Raw genomic sequence first — 19,205 nt, 5'->3', positions numbered from 1 at the left:
AATGATAATCTCTACTAATGATTTTATCTATACTATGTGTATAAAAATGTTTTATTTCTACAGGCTTAAATGCGACTATTTCAACTAATATTCCTTCCAAAAGCAGGGTTTCCAAAGGTTTTATTTGAAAGTACCATCGCCTCGTTTCCTCTTGGCTTTTTACTGTCTTTGGATCGACGTTCGTCTCCTCTGGGTTACACTTGACGGGGGATGGTGGAAGGATGCTACGCGCATGCGCATAGTAGGCCGGGGACGCGCAGCAGAAGCGCAACAATCTGGTCAAGTCACCAAAAGACGTGGGACGAATCCCCGGAAGTTCCTTCAAAACAAGAGTACGAAGCGAAGTCCAGCTGGAGAACATTCAATCGATGTCAGACACGACGGTGGATCACAGAGAGATATTACCCTGAAAAGGTGAGTAGAGTTTATTATTATTTTAGAGCTTAGCTAATTAGCAAGATAGTGATAGAACAGCATGCATACAGCCTAAATTAGGCGGGGTATGTGTATATCTGACCAGAAAAAAGACACTTTTCGTTTTCTGCAATTGATTAATAAAGGAAGTCTTCCACATCGTAGATAATCCTGTTAGTTTAGTCAATTTTAAGTCGAAAAGGCAGGCGTTTAAAGGTTAAAATAGTTTTATTTTGAAAATCTTCCGTCAGAACAGTGTGTATTTCTTGTCGTTTTTCAGTGTACGGTGGCTCCGTTAGAGCACCGGCTTCTCTCTCGTCCTTCAGGCCACTGCACCTAAGATTTATCGTCTTCTCTACTTTCTATTTTCCTGTCTTTCCTGGTGGATGACAGCGTCATACTGCGCAGGTTTTGCGCACGGTTGCTCCGTGCGGACGAGCAAGGTTGCTCCGTGCGGACTCTCCTCTGCGACGGTCGTGAGCTCCTGTCAGAGGCCCCGATGTGTGATTCCAGCTCCTGAGAGGGAAATGGTGCGATGAAATCCTGTTGTGAGAGAGTTTTCCAGGCGGTGAGATCTTACGAAAGATGAAGATTTGGAGCACGGAGCATGTTTTCAGGTTGGTCACACTGGATCTTATAGATATAAAAGAATTCCCCTTTCAGCTTATTTAACGTAACCATTTCACTGCATGTTTCTTTCTATCTTTAAATTTCTACCTTGTGATCTTTGTTGAATAGGAACTGCAACCATTGCAGCCCCCATTTTGCCCCCTTCTTTATTTATTTTACTTTTTGCATCCAGTTACCCATGGGAGACAGTCATCAAGGCTGCAATGAGGAAGTACCCGAACCCAATGAACCCAAACGTGATCGGGGTGGACGTTCTGGAGCGCAACCTTGACGAAGGGGGACGCCTGCACAGCCACAGACTCCTCAGCACAGAGTGGGGTCTCCCGGCCATCGTGCGAGCGGTCAGGCTCTAATGCCCCTTTGACCAGACAGAAATATTAATATTATAATATATATACTTTGCTTTCGTGTGTGGACCCACTGGTGCCGCAGAGGCTCCGTGTTAAGGGGGATTTTTGTGTGGACATGCAGTAATTTACTGCGTTTGTGATGCTTTTCCAGATACTGGGGACCAGTCGGACGGAGACATACGTGAAGGAGCACTCTATAGTCGACCCAGAGCAGAAACGGATGGAGCTATGCTCAACTAATGTACACATCTAGTACTTCCATACGTTTCTACATCATGAGATGCAACGGGTGACGCAGCGGTCACTAGAGGAACTTAAGCATACATAAAGTGTTTCACTCCTGATCAATTGATTTTATCCTCCAGATTACGCTGACCAACTGGATTTCGGTGGATGAGAGGCTTGTTTACAGACCACAACCCAACAACCCTGCGTTGTGAGTAACCCTCACCCTCACTGCATTCACCTCTGAAGCCTGTAACAAGCACAGGGGGATTAAAAACACCCCCCACTACCTCTTCCTGGTCCTCAGCACCGTCCTGACCCAGGAGGCCATTATCACTGTAAAGGGAGTGAGTTTGAGCAGCTACCTGGAGGGGATGATGGCCAGGAGAATGACAGCTAACGCCAGAAAGGTCATTTGTGTTCATTTTTTTTCCCTTTTTGCATGTGTTTTGAATTGAAGTGCACATAACAAAGAGGATCTCTTCGCATGCTTTGCTTATTCCTCCGCTGTTCACCGAAGCAAGCGTGATGTTGAACAGCGCACCTGGACCTTTACGCTTCTGTCTCCCCGTGTGTAGGGTTGGGATGCTATAGAGTGGATAATTCAGAACTCAGAAAAAGACAATGTACCTCTCTGACGTTTACTAACTCTGGTAATGCTTCTCCATTTTTCCTTTGAAACTCTACCCCTCCCGGTCTATCGCAAAACCCTAAAGCCTTGCTCTTTTACTGTGTCCTCTGCATGCTCGCGTCCCACTGCTGAGACCCCATTTGTTTGCACATGCAGGACAGCGGTGGGACAGTGAAGACCACCCCGCTCAGGATGCTCCTCACCCAGCAGAGGGTCGCCGGATCCTAAACAGTCGAGTCTTCGGGAAGTTTGGTTGACGTCTGGACTCCCGGTGAAACCTCCAACACCGAGTAAATGCTGCCAAAGCTGGTAGACGTCCAGTAGACGCGGGTCAGAGCTGTGCCAGTCCCAAATAACACGTTAATACCTTTCATACAGCCAGGAGACGCTTTTGTAGCTCGCAGCTGTCTAACGAATGCAATGTGTTGCTTTAGGTTTTGGATTTCTGTGTGTTCCTGCCTTTAGGCTGCATATTGTACACCTTTTTTTATAAAACAGTTTCAATGCATTTTTTAATTTATTTTTGGTTGAATTCTTTTTAAGGATTTCTTTTACATAGAACAATGAAGGAAGACACCACTGGTGCTTACTACTGTTTTTTAAGAGTGCCCAAACTGTAGCCAGAAGGATGGTGGGAGCATTTTTTAAAAATGCAAGAGAAGATTTACAGTTGTAGGGAATGTAGATTTAATTTAACATTGCCTTGCTCTGCTGCTGTCACGCCGTCCGTGCACAGACAGCAAAAGGAGGAAGATGAGGGTGCTGTTCTTTTTGTGATTAGCGCACAAAAAACTTACTCTTGTTTAAGCTTAAGCTTACATTTGGATTAAAAGGACGCTTGCATGTCACAGGTTTGGCAGCACTGATATATTACTTATTTATGCATTTTGTTCCCCTCTGAAAATTTAAGCCACTTTATAAACCTGCAAAAACCTCGAGCTGCTGCAGTGGGAGGTTAATAAAACTGTCTCACGACACTTTGTTTCTTGAAAAAAAAAATTTGCTTATCAGTACAGAGTTAATTTATATAATGTGTAACCAGCAACTAATGTTTTCTCATTTGTCTGCATTTGCTATGTAAATTGTGTGATTAAATGATTTAATGGAGTATTTTGTTATTTTTCAGCCAAACCAAACACGGAGAATCGGGGATTCAGTTGTTCACACATGCTCAGTACTTTCAGTTCCTGTTCTAGAACAAAAACAACCGGGTCTGAGTAAACATGGTTTGTTATTAGACTGTCATGACGGTATGTGCAGCCTGACTGCACCGAAGTCTGCTTTACTCGAACCAGAACGTAGTTCCGTATTTGTCCACAGGAGGTCGCTCGTCTACCGCTTTCGCCTTTTCGTCAGAGTTAATTTTAAAGTTCATTTCACCAACGTGACGTCATCAACGATGAGCAGGACATACAAATCATAGATTTTTATTTTATTAACTCAAGAAAACATAAACCGACTGAGCAGCGATGGAGCAGAGTCTCAAATACATCGAATTCTACCAGAAGTAATGATGCAAGTAGCTTGCAAAGAAAAAAAACCTTGATTTTTAATCAGCCGAGTATGGTTTGAAAAAAATAAAACAGCTAACGTGCCAATGCAGCTTTTGGAGCCTCAGATCTTAACATCATCCAAATGGATTTTTAACAAATGTTCTTTGGTTCAAAGTAAAGACAGACTCTCTTCAGCTAGCAGCCACAAGAGGAAAAAACAGCAATTTAATAAAAACAAAAAACAGTATTATCATGTTTTTATAAAAGTGGAAAAGATAAATCGGTAAACATTCTGCGACTTGCCAACATAAATAATACTCACTCACTCACTCTAGTGAAAACATACCACCTCCTACACTGATTATCCCTTTGGAACTGTGGAAACTCAGTTTGCTTTCTTCTTCATCTGAGCGGGTAAACAAACCACAAATTCAAACTTTCAGATGTGTCTGACTACGCTTCTGTTCAAACAAAACTCTCAACTGAAAAAAAAAAATCCAGAAAAACATTACACATCCAAGTTCAGGTTCAATGTGGAACCAAGACCAAACCTTGATGACCGAGCGTTCCTTTTGCTCTTCCCTACTTTACCGCTTGGAAATCACTAGTTTGGTTCAACCACATTCATTCACCTTCACTAAATCCTCCCAGAAGCCTCTGGGTCCCCCCACATGATTGCATAATTGTCCCGCTGCCTGAGCCTTTTACAATCATACCTCAAAAAAAACACATCTGGGAATCGATCTCACTTTCAAACATAGTATTTTACAGATTTATGTACAGTATTTACAGGGTTGACTCAATTCTTTGCAGGGAGAGGGCTGTCAGAAGTTGAACAGGTTGATAAAATCTTGAGGCGACAGCGACGTGGTGCAGCTTTCGGGGTTGTTGGCCGTGCACGGGTGGCTTGTGTCCTGCGGCGAAGGAAAACAAAAGCAGGCGCAGCGATCAATCCCCGAGGTTTTGCCGCGCTTATCGCCGGGTTGATCACCAGGGAAAACGAACGCGCTCACCTTCCAGAAGAGGATGTGGCAGTGCGTGCAGAGATGCAGCGTGTCGCTGTACTGCTCCCTGCGAGGATAGCAGCGGCTCAGCTTGAAGTACATCTTCTTCCACTCCAGGTGACCCTTGTCGCACACCATCAAACGCTTTCGGATCTAAGAGCAGAGACGCAAACCAAAACGTTACCCTCGGGAAGACGTTTAGCTAAATATATGCTGAAAAGGCTGCACTGGTTTCAACTGGAGCACCAGGATATGTTAAATGAGGAACTGGGGGGGACCTGATCCAGCATTGCTCTTGGTTTCTACCTACCTGCCTGTCAGTGAAGTGGTACTGGCACAGTTTCTTCCACAGAAGCCGGTCCTCAGTGAGGGTCCCCAGCTCGGGGCACACCTGGCCCAGGCTGACCAGGTCCCTGCCGTCCGTCAGGCACTGCATGATGTTCAGCTGTAAGCCGGCAGGCAGGTCAGTCAGTGTCATGCCTGTAGACGTTGGCTGGACGGGAAAAAATAAATAAAACAAAGCAGAAGACGGGGTTTAGGAATAATCATGAGCGTTGCTGCACGTTTGGGAATTTTCTGAAGTTCCTGAGGTGGCAGCTCCTCACTCGTTTAATCTGGATGTTGTCCAGCTGCTGGTGCCACTGCATGATGTTCTCCATGCGGTGCACCCAGATGTTGATGTTGCCCACCAGGACCGACTTGCCCATGTCCTGGACGAGGCTGCACAGCGACACGTAGAGCGTCTGAAGCAGCTCCTTGATGGGCCGGAGGTTCTGCTGGTCATCCAGAACTGAGGAGACCGTAAAGACTTAGAGCCCAGGTAGTAAACAAACAGCTGTTTTGACTCATCCAACGGCAGCGTTTATTAAACTAAATATTTTCGGGGCAGCGAGGCTGTGACTGGTTTCGCAACGCCACCTAAACAACCCGAATTGCTGTTTAGCAAAGGGAACGTTTCGTTTACACTGCGGCCAGCAGGAGAGTCTGGCCACTGTCGCCGCGTTTCACCGCCTGTCATTACATCAATTACAATATTTACTCTCCGTCCCGAAGCTAGTCAGGAAGGCGGCTCCGCTTCACCTATGCTCCTCACAAATGCTCAATTTTTTTCCGACGATGATGAAAATGAGGCAGAACGAGGGGCAGCAGGTGCACAGCCGCAGGATCCTGCACGTGTTGGAGCTTCCCTTTGCACAAAAGAACTCCAAAGCAAACTTTCCAGGTGACTTTTACGTAAAAAGATTGAGGGAGCTCACCTTTCTGTACCACTCTCTCCAGAATATTCATGTAGTTCTTCTGCGCCACGCCGCTGAGCGCGGGGAGCTGGGACTTGGCGATAAGCTCCAGGAGCTGGAGGAGAGAGAGAGGAGGTTATGAAAAACACGACGTAAATTTCCTCCCGTCAAACGCGGAGACTCTCTGTTCTGCTGCCTCGTTATTTTATGTCTGTTATGCTGCGTTCCCTCAAGGGCACTCGCGAGAATAAATGCTGCCTGGATCCCGTCCACCTGCTCATTACTCTCGAACAAAAGTGGACTCGACGGCCAAAACAACGCGCGCGGCCTCGCTCTCGTCCCGCCACCCTCCACAAACAAAAACCACGTCCGCGTGTGCCTTCGTGCGAGGTCTGAGAGGTCGGCGCTGTTGTCCGGCTCCCAGGCTGGCATGCGCGGCACGCAGCAGATGATGTGACATCATGGAGGAACTTAGTGTTCCACCTCGTCCAACTGTGTCCCCAGCATGTGACCTTTTGTCATCATAACAGCGGAGGACAGAGAGGCGGCGGTAACTCATCAGGTCTTAATAGTTACTCGGCTCCTAAATATGTCTGAATATGGGAATTTATCGAGTCTGAACTAAGTCGCTTTGTTATTAAACTCGGCTGCCCTGAATGTTTTTTTAAATCTTCTCCAATTATTTTTGGCCGTCTTCCTTCATTCTTTCCGGAACCCTAATCCCATACCTGTCCTCCTTTAGCAGCTCATGTGTTCGGCGCTTTGTAGAGCAGCCAGGCTGAACAATGTGTGTTTCCGTGTCTACTTTTAGCCCCCACCGTTCGCTAAACTGCACTTAAAACCTCAGCCTTGGCGTGCAACTGGAGACGGATTCGAAACCGGACGTTCGCCTTCTTGCCACACTCTGTTAAAACATTAATTCCAAAGTTCCAGTCTCCTTGAAGTAACCTCCATTTCAGTGTCTGAACCTGATCCGTGTAACTGAGACGGAGCTAAATGAACCTACAAATGCCATCAGACACAGGCGGAGAGGAGCAGTGACCTGGGACACCGCGTCCAGACGGATGCTAGTGTTACGCAGCCGCATTGTTCATAAAGATTAGCACACTGCGAGCTGGAGCCTGAGCTGAAAGGTCAGCCAAAACTTGTAACAGAGCCTAGAGTCATGAGAAAAATAATGTAAACACCCCCAACTGCATGCAGTAATTATGATACTGTGATGGAGAAAGGGAAACTTGGAGGCCAGGAGGCGACGAGCAGTGTGGAGATGGTTTCTCTGAATCACCTGACAACCAGCAGGTCTGGTTTCATAAACGCACCGAGTGGTCATGGCTCAGTGCACAGCTGTTCCCACCCCCCCTCAACGCTAGAGAACACCGCCACATGCAGCCTCACATGGGAGCACATGTGGGAGAGCAGCTTTTGGGTTCAGTGTCAGGACAATGTGCAGAGCGGCGCAGCTCCAACAGCAAAAACACAACCGATACAAAAGGAGGTCAAATGAGATGACAAACGTGCGTTACGTGGCCTCCGCATTCATGTTGGAACTACAATGGAAACACCGACGGTGCGTGTCTGTGCTGCAGGGGTTGGTGTGATCACTGACGGACTTTTGTCTGCAGAGCATTGATAAGGTCCGAGTCTACACACCCTCTTGACTTTGTCCCCCTCTGTGCTGCCAACAACATGCAGGCTACTAACAACCACAGGGAAACAAACAGGAGAAGGAACGTGGACTCACTCTGACGACGTAATTGAATCTCCGGGTGTCCTTGATGGCGCTGCAGAAATCCAGGCGGTTGAAGGCCTCTCCCAGTGTACAATAGCCGTGGCGCTGGGAGAATTGAATTATGGGGGTATTAGATCAGGCAGAGTTTTCTCAGCATGTGCAAATTGGTGGGGACGATATGAAAAGTTGTTGTGAAACCAAATGAGTTGATTTGTTACCTCTTTGGTGCTTCCTTTATGAACATAAATCCACTTTTCCCTGTGGAAATCTATGAGAGAGCAGAGTGTTTATATTAGCAGCCCGTCTCATTTTGGAAGCCTAAAAGTGCTGCGAGGAACGCACATTCCACAGAGGTAAAACGGTTATCGCAACACTTTCCCGAGGTGATGGAAAATTAATAATAAATTGCATTATTAGGGATGACCTCCACTAATCTGTGTTACATAACGTCCTCATGGATTCTTGGTGCAGAGCCCAAGTTTGCTATATTGGTTTTGCAGGAGTTCTGTCCTCACTTATATGAACACAGTCGTCCCGGCGGCGTGTCTTGGACTCACAGGGAACTTTGGAGTTGTTGTTCATGAGGTCTTTCTTTCTCTTCTTGGCAGCCATGTCGTAGTTGAGAGAACGCAGCAAGTTTTCCTTACTGAAACAGTCCTCTTCTTCAGCTTTGCAGAACCTGGGAGAACACAAAGATCCATGTCTTATTACCGCACAGAAGCCTTTTTCTTTCGGGTTTTTACAGGCAATTAAATCATTTTCAAAATGCTTCTGCCGTGCACGCAAACTCGGGCCAAGTTTAAAGACTGACATGTTTGGATAAGACAACAACCTGAGCACACGCATGTTAATCCTTTCACACGTGACGTTATTAATAGCTTTATGATAAGACCGGAAGAGAAACATGGTTCTAATGTACTCCTTTATTCTCGAAGTAGCCTCTTAATCGGATCTCTCTCTAGGTTTTAGGAGAGCAGTGCAATGTTAAAAGTGAGTAAAAATAAATTTAGGGAACTGCTTCAAAGACCAACCTCTCAGGGGAAACATTGTTGTTTGTGTCGTCTGTTGTTGTCTTTTTCCATCCCTCCTCGGTTTTAACCCAACTCTGACCCGGAGACCTCCAGTCCTGTCCGAGGAAAGGCATGGCTGGATGATGGTTAAATTAAACAGAAAAAAGAAACCCGCCGATGAGACGTTCCCTCGTCAAGCAGAATCCCTCTTCCAACACAACTAGTTCTAGTGTTTCTGGTCTGATGTTGCCATTGCGCAGCTCCGTTTATATCCTCAAGTCAGAACCCGGAAATGAGCGAGGCTCCGCCCACTTTGGAAACTTCCCCGCAGCACGTGGCTTTGTTTATCAACTACGGCGTTGCGAAACCTCGCGCGGAGACGACACGTTTTCCACCCGATATTTCCTCCGATACCGGGAAGTTCTTGTCCCGCAGGATTTACCGCAACGGCCTTCGCGAGAAGTCCGTGTTCCGTGGACGATTACGTAACCGTTTCTGCCGTGTTCAGGCCCGGAAGACTCTCAAGTATCAACCTCGTTTAGAAATCACTGTTCAAAGTGTGACTCCAGCGGAATCATTGTGGGCCGATTGTGACCCTCCCTAATCACCAGTAGCAGACACAAAGTCAATTATCAGCATTGTTAGTTAACTTGTCAACTCTTGTCAGATCACGTGAACATACTGTACTAACTTTGTAATTACCATATAAGACAATTGGGTTTTTTTCATAAATTTGTTTCCAACTGTATTTAGAGTTCCTTTGAGACTTAGAGTTCTTTTGATTTGCTTTTATGTGTTGCTGGTTGGCCAGTTGTTGAGTTTCATGGGGCTTAATTATCTTTATAATAGCTTTTTTAAAATATGAATGCATTATTGTTTATTTTCATGGGGTCAATTTGTGTCTCTTGCAGGTTCATTCATTTTCAAGAAAGATGTAGAATTCTCAGGGATGGAGGGAAAAGCTTCTGTGATCTGGATGTCAATGAGAAACACCATTTAAAACATGAAATGCGGTAATTACTGGGGTTTCGGAATGCACAGGCATGTTTCTCAATACTTTTTTATGGTTCTTGCTCAGTTGTTTTATCCTTCCGTGTCAGTAGTTGCTTTATCTGACTTTGAAAAACTAAAATAATGAAAAAGAAAGGGTTTGGGTTGAACGGTAATGCCTCTGTAAAGTCCCCTGATTCGTCATTCCCAGTATTATTAATAGATCAAGCTACCCTTCCTTCACTGTGCAGGGTTACATTGTGGATTCCATGAGTGTTTGCGTGTCTGCAGAGGGTTTTATTGTCATATTTAAATGTTCCCACAGCAGCACAGACTGATTCCGTTCAGTTTATTTTGGAATGAGCCATTAGAGATAATCAGTAACATGGTCCGTCCAGGCTACTGGGTCAACTCTTATCAGCATATTAAAACACATGGAGTATTTACACACTCCTCTCCAAGCCTTAAACGAGTTTACAGTATATAATCTGTATGTTTGTAGCCATTTCTAATGTTACTTTGCTCCAACTGCTGCTTTGTTGTTGTTTTTTTGAGTAACCAGGAAGCTAATGTTCACACAGACATTGTTGTGGGAAGATCTCAGGAAGTGTTAATCATTTGTATTTGACATCTTTCCTGTAAGATATAGAGACACGTTTCACCTGTATCACATGATGTTTGTATCGCGGGTAACGACATCATGTCTAACCTGCAGTTGCAGCAGCACTTAGAGGTCGCGCCCAAGTCCGTGCCTGTTCCAAGAAGCAGCACTGTTTGTCTTGGTTTTGAAATAGCTTTAAACTATCTGGTGGTGTTTTTTTCCCTCAACTTATTTCAGAAGAAGCTTATTTACTTCATTTGCATTTTCTTATACCTTAACTGAATTGGTGAACATTTGCAGTGTCTGCCTCTCATTATATTAAAAGCTGAATAAAACATCACTGTCGGGCTTCTGAGCATGCAACACTAATATATGCAAAAGGTCACAAACCTCCATAAAAACTGCAACTTTAAAATGATCCAGGTATTATTGTGCTTACAACACTGGCTGTAAACTGTAGTAACACTCTTTGTGTCTCTGAAGCGTAATTAGGTCTATTTTCAGAGTAGGCCAAAGCTTTAATACTGGATGACAGGGAAAGTCCCAGCAAGTGTTCTGTCAGGTGTCCACCGGTTGAGTAAGAAAGAACCTTTGACCTAAAGAGTTTCTTAAATTACATACAGACATGAGTCAGACAAACAGTTTATTTCTCACGCAAATAATTATAATGACATAAACATATCTAGCTTTTTAATGGGTTAGACCAGTGAACTGCTTTTCATATGATCAATATATATGTTAATTACTAATGCTATAATCAATATTTTTATCAAATATGACATGATAAAGGGTTATTATTGAGTGGGATCTCTTCTTTTCTCCATCCCCTGTCAGTCATCCCTGTTTTTTGTTGTGATGTTAAGACCCGGTGAGACAGCTGCTGGGTCTAAAATCCATGGTTGCAAACACACCCTTGGTCACACGGGCACCCAGTCACACACACACACACACACCTGTCGCTGCCCCTCCTGGTGGAGTTTCATCACTCGCCCGCTGTGTTGTGAAACCCGGCTCACGGGTCTCTCCGTGTCTCCTTGGCCCTCACATCTGCCTCCTTGCGTGGCAACCCAGCGGCCACATGCCTCACGTGGTGTAACATCCACCCCTTGTTTGTTTCTCAAAATAACCCCGGATCAACAGTAGTGCCCATCTGCTGACGGGCGTCTGAAATTTTTGACCCAATGACTTTTGATTTTAAAGAAACGCACATAAACTTCCGCGTAATCCCTCCCAGTCACATAGTTTTCCACAGGAACGCACTGCCGCCACTCTGCAAGTCACTGATGAGTGAAACTGTTTAATCTGCTTAGCTGTTTCAGATTCTTACTTTGAACTCACTTTCAAACAAGTCAAGTAAAGCATTTTTCCTTTAGAAGATATTATGAGGTCCCATTCATTTTCCCCCTCCTGCCAAATAGATTTTCTTGCTGTTATTTCTGCACGTGCGGAAATATGTAATTAAAAAATTAGCTAACAGAAACTTCCTGCCTTTGGTTTCACCTTTAACAGGTGGTGCGAGTGCAGGCTGGCTGACATTTAAAGCTGATCTGACTGAAGAGACACTTTCGCAAAATATTTAAGACGTCCCCCCGTCCCCGGGCAAGCAGGAACCTGTCTGGACATGTAACTGTCCTGTGTGGGCAGCAGTGTGACCGGCGTCACGATGATTCAGACTTAACACGAGATACTCTGACTGCACTTGACCGCATGAGCATGGTTGGATTTACTTTTTATTATCAAAAAAGAGGAAAACAAACATAAAACACAGTAAAAAAAAACATCATCATTGCATGTCCTTAACCACAAAAAGCTCAAAATCACAAATCACTTTCCACCCATGCGATCATGCTGTAATATTATGAACAATATTTCACAGTTTGAGAGTTAATTCAACACGGCAGCAGATCCAGAGAGCGGAACACAACGACGACCTGTGGCCAGCGGTACACAATCCCCGGGATTTCAACGTGACAGGAGCCACCTCGTGATTTACAGCAGGCTGAGAATAGTGAGGTCAGAAAAGGTGAGACAAGGGCTGTTTTATGTGGATTTGATCATCAACAATTAAAAAAAAAAAGAATAGATCTGTTCTTCAAAATCACAATCCAAAGGCTTTTTTTTGGCTGAGGGTCAGATGTTCAAGCTATGATTTGGCCCACGTGTGAGAGACGTGTGTCAGGGTCAGAGAGGCGTGATCAAACAGTTTATATGGCAGAGCCCCCTGGGACGTCCACGAGTCCGTCGTGGGGTCGTAGCATTCAAAATTGTCCGAATCCTCCACCTCGTCACGGCCGTTGATGAGACGTCCGCCTGTGATGTAGAGTTTGTTTTTGAGGACGGCGGCGGAGTGGTGCATCCTCCTCTCCTTCAGGTTGGCACACTTGATGAAGCGGTTGGCCTTGGCGTCGTATGCGATTACCCTCCGGGTGTATCCTGTGACGGGGGAGCAATTCATTTGAGAGGGGCGGCACAAGCGTCGCCTTGATGTAACCCTAGAAACCAATCAGCGCTAACGAACCGTACCACGACTTGAGCACATGCTCATTTATTCTGAACCTACGCACCCCCGATGATGTAGATCTTGTCCTCGATGATGGCGGCTGGAGCCGAGACGTTCTTCACCATCCTGTTGTCCATCTTACACCACATGTTCCTCGCAATGTGATACACCTGCAGAGGGGCAGATGGGGGCCACGGTGAGGGAAAACGGATGAGGATAAAAGGATAAAAACACTGACACTGATCAAGACTGCCAACCTGGATTATTCTGACTGGGTTCTGCATGGCGTCCTCTCCTCCAAACACGTAGATCCTCTGGTTGGTCGCAGCCACCGCTGGGTGCAGCACAGCCTCGGGCATGGCTGACATGTGCTCCCACTGGTTGAACATACTGTTGAACCTACAGCGCCACCAAAAACCAACATGAGTAAAACTCCCAACATAGCTGGTGTTAAAACCCAATATAATTATGGTCCACCTCACCTCTCTGTGCTGCTGGTCAGTTGCCTGTCGGGTCCGAATCCACCCAGAACAAAGAGGAAGTGCAGGTAGGAGACGCTCTGGTGGGCGAAGCGTGGCACCAGCATGGACTCCGCCGTCCTCCATCGGTTGGTTTTGAGGGAGAGTGTGTAGACGCTTGTGCTAACCTGGGCTTGCTCCGTGTTTGTGGTCAGGCCTCCAAGAACATACAGGACACCGTGGAGGGTGACGCAGGAGGCTTTATACAGGCGGACGGGCAGCTTGGCCAACCGCCGCCACTTCCTGGTCTCCTCATCAAAGACGAGGGCCTCCCTCGATGTCTGCTCGCTGTTCTTCCTTCCTCCTACCACCACCAACATGTCCTGGTAGGCGTAGCGCCTCGGGGCCACCCAGAGAGGTTGGAAGTCAATGGATGTCTCACTGCCGACTGAAAACATCAGACGTCTCACGGAGTCTATGAGCTCAGTGCAGAGGGTGGACGACTGGATCAGAGGGTCATTGGCGATGAATTGAAAGAGGTAGGTGGGATGGATGTAGCGAAGGCGAACCTTCTTGAAGAGGTCGCTGACGGCACCACGTCTGGTTAAAGGATCATGGTGGATCCAAGACAGGAGTGTCTCAAAGACCTGCTCTTCCTGGGCACAGAGGCTGTCATCCTCCAGGTATCCCAGGAGCTCCGGCAAGGAGAGCTCACGCAGATCCTCCGACCCGGAAATATCTGAGAACCTTTTCACGGCCATCTCCTTCGCTTTGTTTCTCAGACTGTCACAAGTCATGATCTCAGAGAGTCTCATCATGCTCAAACAGTTGTCAGGGCTCAGCTGCTCTTGGAGGTAGCTGGAGCAGGCTTCGAAAAGGCGCCCATATTGCAACATGGACGCCGCCTGCATTAGCGGCAGCACGATCTCCATGCTGATGTCGATGAGTCCCGTGTAGACGTAATCGATGATGCTGCTGAGTATGGCCGACGTGACACCCTTCAGGGTGATCTTGGTCTGCCGTCTCTCCATGAAGCTGCTGCAGAACATGGCTCTGAAGTACGGGCTGCTGGAGACCAGGACGTTGCGATGGCAGGGGATCTCTGTGCTGTCGGCGCACAGCGAAACGTCAGTCAGGATCTGCTCCTGTCTCAGCGTGTTGAGCTGCAGCAGCAGGTCCGAGGACTGCTCCTGGTCCTGATACTGGAACACCTTAACAGCAGGTCGCTCCATCCTGGGAAAAGTCAGCTGGAGATGAAAACAAAGTGATGCAAATGTTTCACCTTTGTGTCACCTTTGTGTCACTTAATTATACGCTGATTTATTTATTTATTCCTATAAATTCCAAATATTTCGAAACATCTCACGCTAAATGTTTCATTCACAGACAGCCAAAACACTACAAAAACCTGTTATTGCATATGGACAAAATTCAAAATATTTGAGGGTCTGTCTGATTATTTTAGAAGGTCTTTCAGAAACACCTGCACAATTAGAATCAATTTTCATGTCAAATAATGTTTCTGTAATTGCGTTCCTGCACTGTTTGGGCATTAAAACTGAATCTCATTGATTGCTTTCCCTTCTGTCAATGCAGTGCAGACAGTCACAAATAAACACATCGCTTTAAGCATCACAAATCAACAGCATCATTGTAAAAACAATCCTGCATTTGATTAAATTCAAATCAAAATCTCTCCGGCAGCATGCCGTCAATAGTAACGCTGGTTGTTGAAGAGTCCTTACATGTATCAGCTCTTCTTCTTTTATATTTCAGGGGGTCCAGTTCTGTAGGAGGAAAATTAAAAAAAAAAAAAAATCTTATGTCTTCACATTTTCCTGTACCGTCTTCCTCTTTCCTCCCGTGTTGATGCTGTGTGACTGTATGTTCCAGAGGCTGGCCGACACTTTGTAGACGCATGTTGTGTAGTTTGTTGTTGTGATCTGCTACCGCGAGGCCGTTGTGGACATTCCTCCCGCTAAAAATAGAACCTCTCTTTGGCAACGCTGCTACAGGCTCACATGCTATCGACGTCTATCTCAGCCGGTGTTTCTTCCCTTTTCCTCATCGTTCACTTTTAATGTGCACTTACACCCTCACTGAAACACTTTCTCCTGATCTGAAGCGATCTGATGTCTTGTTTTATTTTCTTTAGCATGCATCTTTCTTCACCGTCTCCATCTGGCACGTGATTGCTCACAGCAAAGGCAGCAGTGAAACTTGATAACGCTCAGTTCGTTGGCTGCTCACATGGCTGGTTGAGAACTCAACAGGATTGGGTTACAGCAGAGGCTCACAGCGGCCTGATGAGGTCCGCAGCGACGCTCCAATAGCTCAATGATGCAAATCAAATTCACCACAAAATACATGGTCTTTTCCCTCAGCCGCCGTGCCGAGCGCCTTCTACTTCTCCCATTCTCCCAGCTTATTCATCCTTCAAGCAAAAAGCACATTCTGCCTCAACAAATCACCAGCAGATGCTTGTGTTTCCCCACATTCGAGCCTGTTAAGCTCATTTCCATCTCATTTGTCTCATTCGAGCTGGGACAGATTAAGCCCATTCGCTTTCATGGAGCACGTCCCACAAGGTGTCAGGGTGATTGTGTTGTGTCTTTCTTAAGGCTGGAGTAAAATCAAAGGATCACAGCGTGACACACCGCACCAGCGACGTGGGTGTAGCGAAGCAACAAAACACCACTATTCGTCACAGGCATCGATGTGACATGTTTTTCCTCGCAGTCAAGCTTGTTTTCAGAGCTCAGAGTATCAGACATAAATAGTTGCTAGTTCCCACTTACCACATCATATCATCGTATCATTTTGCAATGTTCTTTGGAAGTACATCCATGTCTATATCATATTTTGTTATTCTTTTCTTTTTATAAAATCTGTTTTTGTGTGCCGGGGTGGCTACAGAATATCTGAGGGTCCCTTTTGGGAAGCATGAATTGCTTAAATCACACCTTCAATAAGTCAGGCAAAAGTTGTTATGATTTGTTAGAATATTTTTAGTAAATAAAGTAGGTATAAGTACTTGTAACACAGTCATAGTGCAGTAATTACACGCAGTGACAGGAGATTGATGTTAAACAGCGCCATCTAGTGTTTGCCACCACACATAGACAATTTGGGATCATTTGACGGACTTTTTTTTAAAATTATGATGATATCAAATATAATGTAAAGATTTCCTTTGCACAGACATACATTCTTTAAATGCGTACACACTAATATACAAGTGTTTTACACATAATTCACTGTAATTTGGCAGCAGTGAGGTCACACAAATCTTTGCAATCATATTGGCGCTCGCTTGGAACCATAGGAAAAAAACAGGAGGCAAGCTGATGCTCTTTCGTAGGACCGTAATCTCACTTATCTGTGCCGAGGACAAAAACGTAGTCTGAACACAATCAGGGTCCTGATTGCATCTTCTAAAGTTTAGATCAATGTCTGCTGTTCTCCGTCCCCCACCTTGACAAAGCAGACTCGTCAATGTCTGCCTCCAGGCTACACTTATATTATTACAAGTTTTGGGTTTGGAACACGCTTTGCAGCAGGGTAGGTTAAGACAACAAATTACTGGCGTGCAGCCTGCTGCCACCGCCACCACCACCACCACCCCTCCACCCACCACAGTAGTTTGTCTTCATATTACCAAATGATTGTCTTCCTATAAGTACACAGAGCTGGGGGTGTTGATTTCACTGATAAGCTTGTGTGTGTGTGTGTGTGTGTGTGTGTGTGTGTGTGTGTGTGTGTGTGTGTGTGTGTGTGTGTGTGTGTGTGTGACTGTGTGTGTGTGTGATAATATCATGTGGACATCTGATTGTTTCTTCTTTATACATCATGTTTACTGTACTTTAAAATTCCATGCTTTTCCCCCTTTAGTCTGTTGACAAAGATCTGAGTAGAATTGAAATTATTTAAAAGCGTCAAACGAACCTGAGCTAAGGTAAACACAGAACGATGAAGAAAAGGGAAGCACTCATCCTTGCACAAAGCCCAGATAATGATTCCCCTTCATCTGTGTTTGCTTTTTATGAAATCACAGTGAAAATAGATGACAGTCTCTCAGTCAGCTTCAGAACTGATACCAATGCAGCACACGGTGATGTTTTTATCTCCGACCGCCTCTTTGGGTAATCACAGGTCATTCTAATGTTTGGTCTGCAGCGTAGATGTTGGCCATTCTTTTTGCTCCTGTCTGTTTAGGTAACCTGCCCTGGAGCCGACACTGATTCAGCGCCTCGCCAACCTTGTTCGGACTTATAGCCCGAACAGGCCTGACAGCAGCCTCAGGGGAAACCACTGTCACCATCGCTGTGATTAGTGCAGCAGGAGTTGTAGCATTTTAGCTAATCTTTTGCCTGAACACAATATTCGTAGACGCGCTTTCTGTTTTTGTTTTAAATATCGAGTCCTACTGGGTGCTGGGAAGCAGCTACAACGTGTTTTCTGCAGGAACATTTCAACTTGTTGCTGATCATGCCTTCCATTGGAGATATGCCTCCAATTTGTTCCATTGCAGCCTCTCCGCCAAGCTTGTGGACATCTATATTTTCACCACTGGGTGTCACCAAATCTGACACAGTGGATTGTTCCGTTTAAAACTTGTAAATGCAATGCAAATGTGTTTCTTTTGAGGGAGACCAGCGCCGGCCCTGCTTCTCAGACAAACCTTGCACAAATTGGGCTCAATGCATGCAAATCACAAACACAAATTAAGACAAAGTCCTGTGGCAGATCGTAGAGAAGAAAAGCCAAAAATAAAGAATATTCCCCGACTGCGCATTCCGGTGTGCTCTTTACGATGGAAGCTACGTGCTAAGCTAACTTTTGTTACTGTTGTTAGTACAGCCTCAGTTCTTAATGCAGGTGCTGGTGCGATTGTTGTTTTTAAGAAAACAGATGGAGACGGTGATGAGAAACCCATTTCGGTGTTCCCACAGAGACCTGTTGCATCCACTAGGTGTCAGGCCAATGTTTTGCAAATTTCAGGCTGATGAAGCTCCAGCTTTGTCCCCTGTGACTTCCAAGAAAACTATGAAGTAAATGTGTAAACAGAAACTGGAGAGATAAGGATTGCCTCTATTATTTCGGCCATTTTAGTCATGAATATTTCCATGAATGCAAAGACGAAAAAGAAGCATAGGTATTTGCTAAAACACAAACATACAAAGCAATTTAGCACGATTTAGACGATAGCCTCTCGAATCCACAAGGGAGGGCGATGCTTTTAGGCACGACGCAGCAGACATTTGAGAGCGGGGTAATCTGGCGCTGATGGAAAGATGTCCACGGGTAAATCAACAAAGGTTTAGAGGGACACGGAGGAGCGAGGAGATGGTGGGGGAGTGAGACTCAGAGAGGGCTGAGGGGGTTTGTGGTGGGAATGTATGTGTTCAAGCAGCAATGCGGTCTTAGAGGGCTTACAGTTAGCTGCTTAAGATTCTTCTGATGAAACCAACACATGCGGGTCAGGATTTTTTTTAAGGGGGAGAAAAAGAAAGAGCTTTGGTGAAAAAAAGAAATGTGGAAATGGAAGAAAATCCATTGTATGTACTCATTGTGCCCTCCGGTGTGGCCTTGCCAAGGTTCCTTTGTTGTTGACATGGCGATCAAGCAGCCCTCAGAACTGTGCAACATGGTATGTAAGAGCGCTTTATCCTGCTCTAATAGAGTCGGAGACACACGGCGCGAAACTGGGGTGGTTGGGGGGGTGTTGGATGAAGGATGTTGATGGTGTGTGCAGCAGATATTGATATTCCACGTACGGCAGAAGCTGAAGCCAGTGTCTTCAAAGTGTCGGGAGATGGTGAATTAGGAGTAAGAAAGAGGCAGAGAGAAAAAAATCTATTAAGGTTTCTACAACAGACAGACAGGCAGGCAGGCAGGCAGACAGACAGACAGACAGACAGACAGGGGCAGGCAG

General features: G+C 45.6%; 3 protein-coding genes across 7 annotated transcripts; 1 reads left to right on the top strand and 2 right to left on the bottom strand.

The window, feature by feature from the left end:
• Positions 1 to 688: 688 nt before the first annotated feature.
• prelid3a (PRELI domain containing 3A) lies at positions 689 to 3,357 on the top strand. Of its 2 annotated transcripts, XM_057044700.1 has the most exons (7): positions 689 to 1,031; positions 1,217 to 1,385; positions 1,546 to 1,635; positions 1,760 to 1,830; positions 1,927 to 2,029; positions 2,198 to 2,272; positions 2,407 to 3,357. In XM_057044700.1, exons 1-6 carry the CDS (start codon positions 1,000 to 1,002, stop codon positions 2,255 to 2,257), a joined length of 525 nt encoding a protein of 174 aa, XP_056900680.1. In that variant the 5' UTR covers positions 689 to 999; the 3' UTR covers positions 2,258 to 2,272; positions 2,407 to 3,357. The 2 variants fall into 2 exon arrangements, with proteins under 2 accessions (XP_056900680.1, XP_056900679.1); XM_057044699.1 differs by lacking the exon at positions 2,198 to 2,272.
• A 304-nt stretch (positions 3,358 to 3,661) lies between these two features.
• On the bottom strand, positions 3,662 to 9,017 carry fbxo32 (F-box protein 32). Of its 2 annotated transcripts, none has more exons than XM_057044694.1 (9): positions 8,743 to 9,017; positions 8,227 to 8,390; positions 7,930 to 7,979; positions 7,724 to 7,816; positions 6,004 to 6,097; positions 5,353 to 5,537; positions 5,058 to 5,240; positions 4,757 to 4,900; positions 3,662 to 4,657 (listed from the first exon to the last, which is right to left on the bottom strand). In XM_057044694.1, the coding sequence occupies exons 1-9, from the start codon at positions 8,853 to 8,855 to the stop codon at positions 4,568 to 4,570; spliced, it is 1,116 nt and encodes a 371-aa protein (XP_056900674.1). In that variant the 5' UTR covers positions 8,856 to 9,017; the 3' UTR covers positions 3,662 to 4,567. The 2 variants fall into 2 exon arrangements, with proteins under 2 accessions (XP_056900674.1, XP_056900675.1); XM_057044695.1 differs by having other exon boundaries at positions 8,269 to 8,390.
• Positions 9,018 to 12,029: 3,012 nt separating this feature from the next.
• LOC130533104 (kelch-like protein 38) lies at positions 12,030 to 19,141 on the bottom strand. Of its 3 annotated transcripts, none has more exons than XM_057046250.1 (5): positions 15,016 to 19,141; positions 13,295 to 14,503; positions 13,070 to 13,211; positions 12,877 to 12,982; positions 12,030 to 12,745 (listed from the first exon to the last, which is right to left on the bottom strand). In XM_057046250.1, coding segments are annotated over exons 1-5 (1,749 nt in total). In that variant the 5' UTR covers positions 15,018 to 19,141; the 3' UTR covers positions 12,030 to 12,455. The 3 variants fall into 3 exon arrangements, with proteins under 3 accessions (XP_056902230.1, XP_056902231.1, XP_056902232.1); XM_057046251.1 differs by having other exon boundaries at positions 13,295 to 14,517; positions 15,016 to 19,139; XM_057046252.1 differs by lacking the exon at positions 15,016 to 19,141 and having other exon boundaries at positions 13,295 to 15,008.
• Positions 19,142 to 19,205: the final 64 nt, after the last annotated feature.

The sequence above is a fragment of the Takifugu flavidus genome, chromosome 10 (genome assembly GCF_003711565.1).
Source record: "Takifugu flavidus isolate HTHZ2018 chromosome 10, ASM371156v2, whole genome shotgun sequence".
NCBI classification, from domain to species: Eukaryota; Metazoa; Chordata; class Actinopteri; order Tetraodontiformes; family Tetraodontidae; genus Takifugu; species Takifugu flavidus.
Note: the sequence above shows the minus strand (reverse complement) of the source record. Positions and strands in the feature narration are given on the sequence as shown.

Coding starts and splice junctions, on each gene's coding strand:
- prelid3a (XM_057044699.1), top strand. CDS start 1,000: ATGAAGATTTGGAGCACGGAGCATGTTTTCAG. Junction 1,636..1,759: donor TGGAGCTATGCTCAACTAAT/GTACACATCTAG, acceptor TTTATCCTCCAG/ATTACGCTGACCAACTGGAT. Junction 2,030..2,406: donor TGACAGCTAACGCCAGAAAG/GTCATTTGTGTT, acceptor TTGCACATGCAG/GACAGCGGTGGGACAGTGAA.
- fbxo32 (XM_057044694.1), bottom strand. CDS start 8,855: ATGCCTTTCCTCGGACAGGACTGGAGGTCTCCGGGTCAGAGTTGGGTT. Junction 5,538..6,003: donor GGAGAGAGTGGTACAGAAAG/GTGAGCTCCCTC, acceptor CGGTCTCCTCAG/TTCTGGATGACCAGCAGAAC. Junction 5,241..5,352: donor ACAACATCCAGATTAAACGA/GTGAGGAGCTGC, acceptor TTTCCCGTCCAG/CCAACGTCTACAGGCATGAC.
- LOC130533104 (XM_057046250.1), bottom strand. Junction 13,212..13,294: donor CTGACCAGCAGCACAGAGAG/GTGAGGTGGACC, acceptor GTGGCGCTGTAG/GTTCAACAGTATGTTCAACC. Junction 12,983..13,069: donor ACCCAGTCAGAATAATCCAG/GTTGGCAGTCTT, acceptor GCCCCTCTGCAG/GTGTATCACATTGCGAGGAA.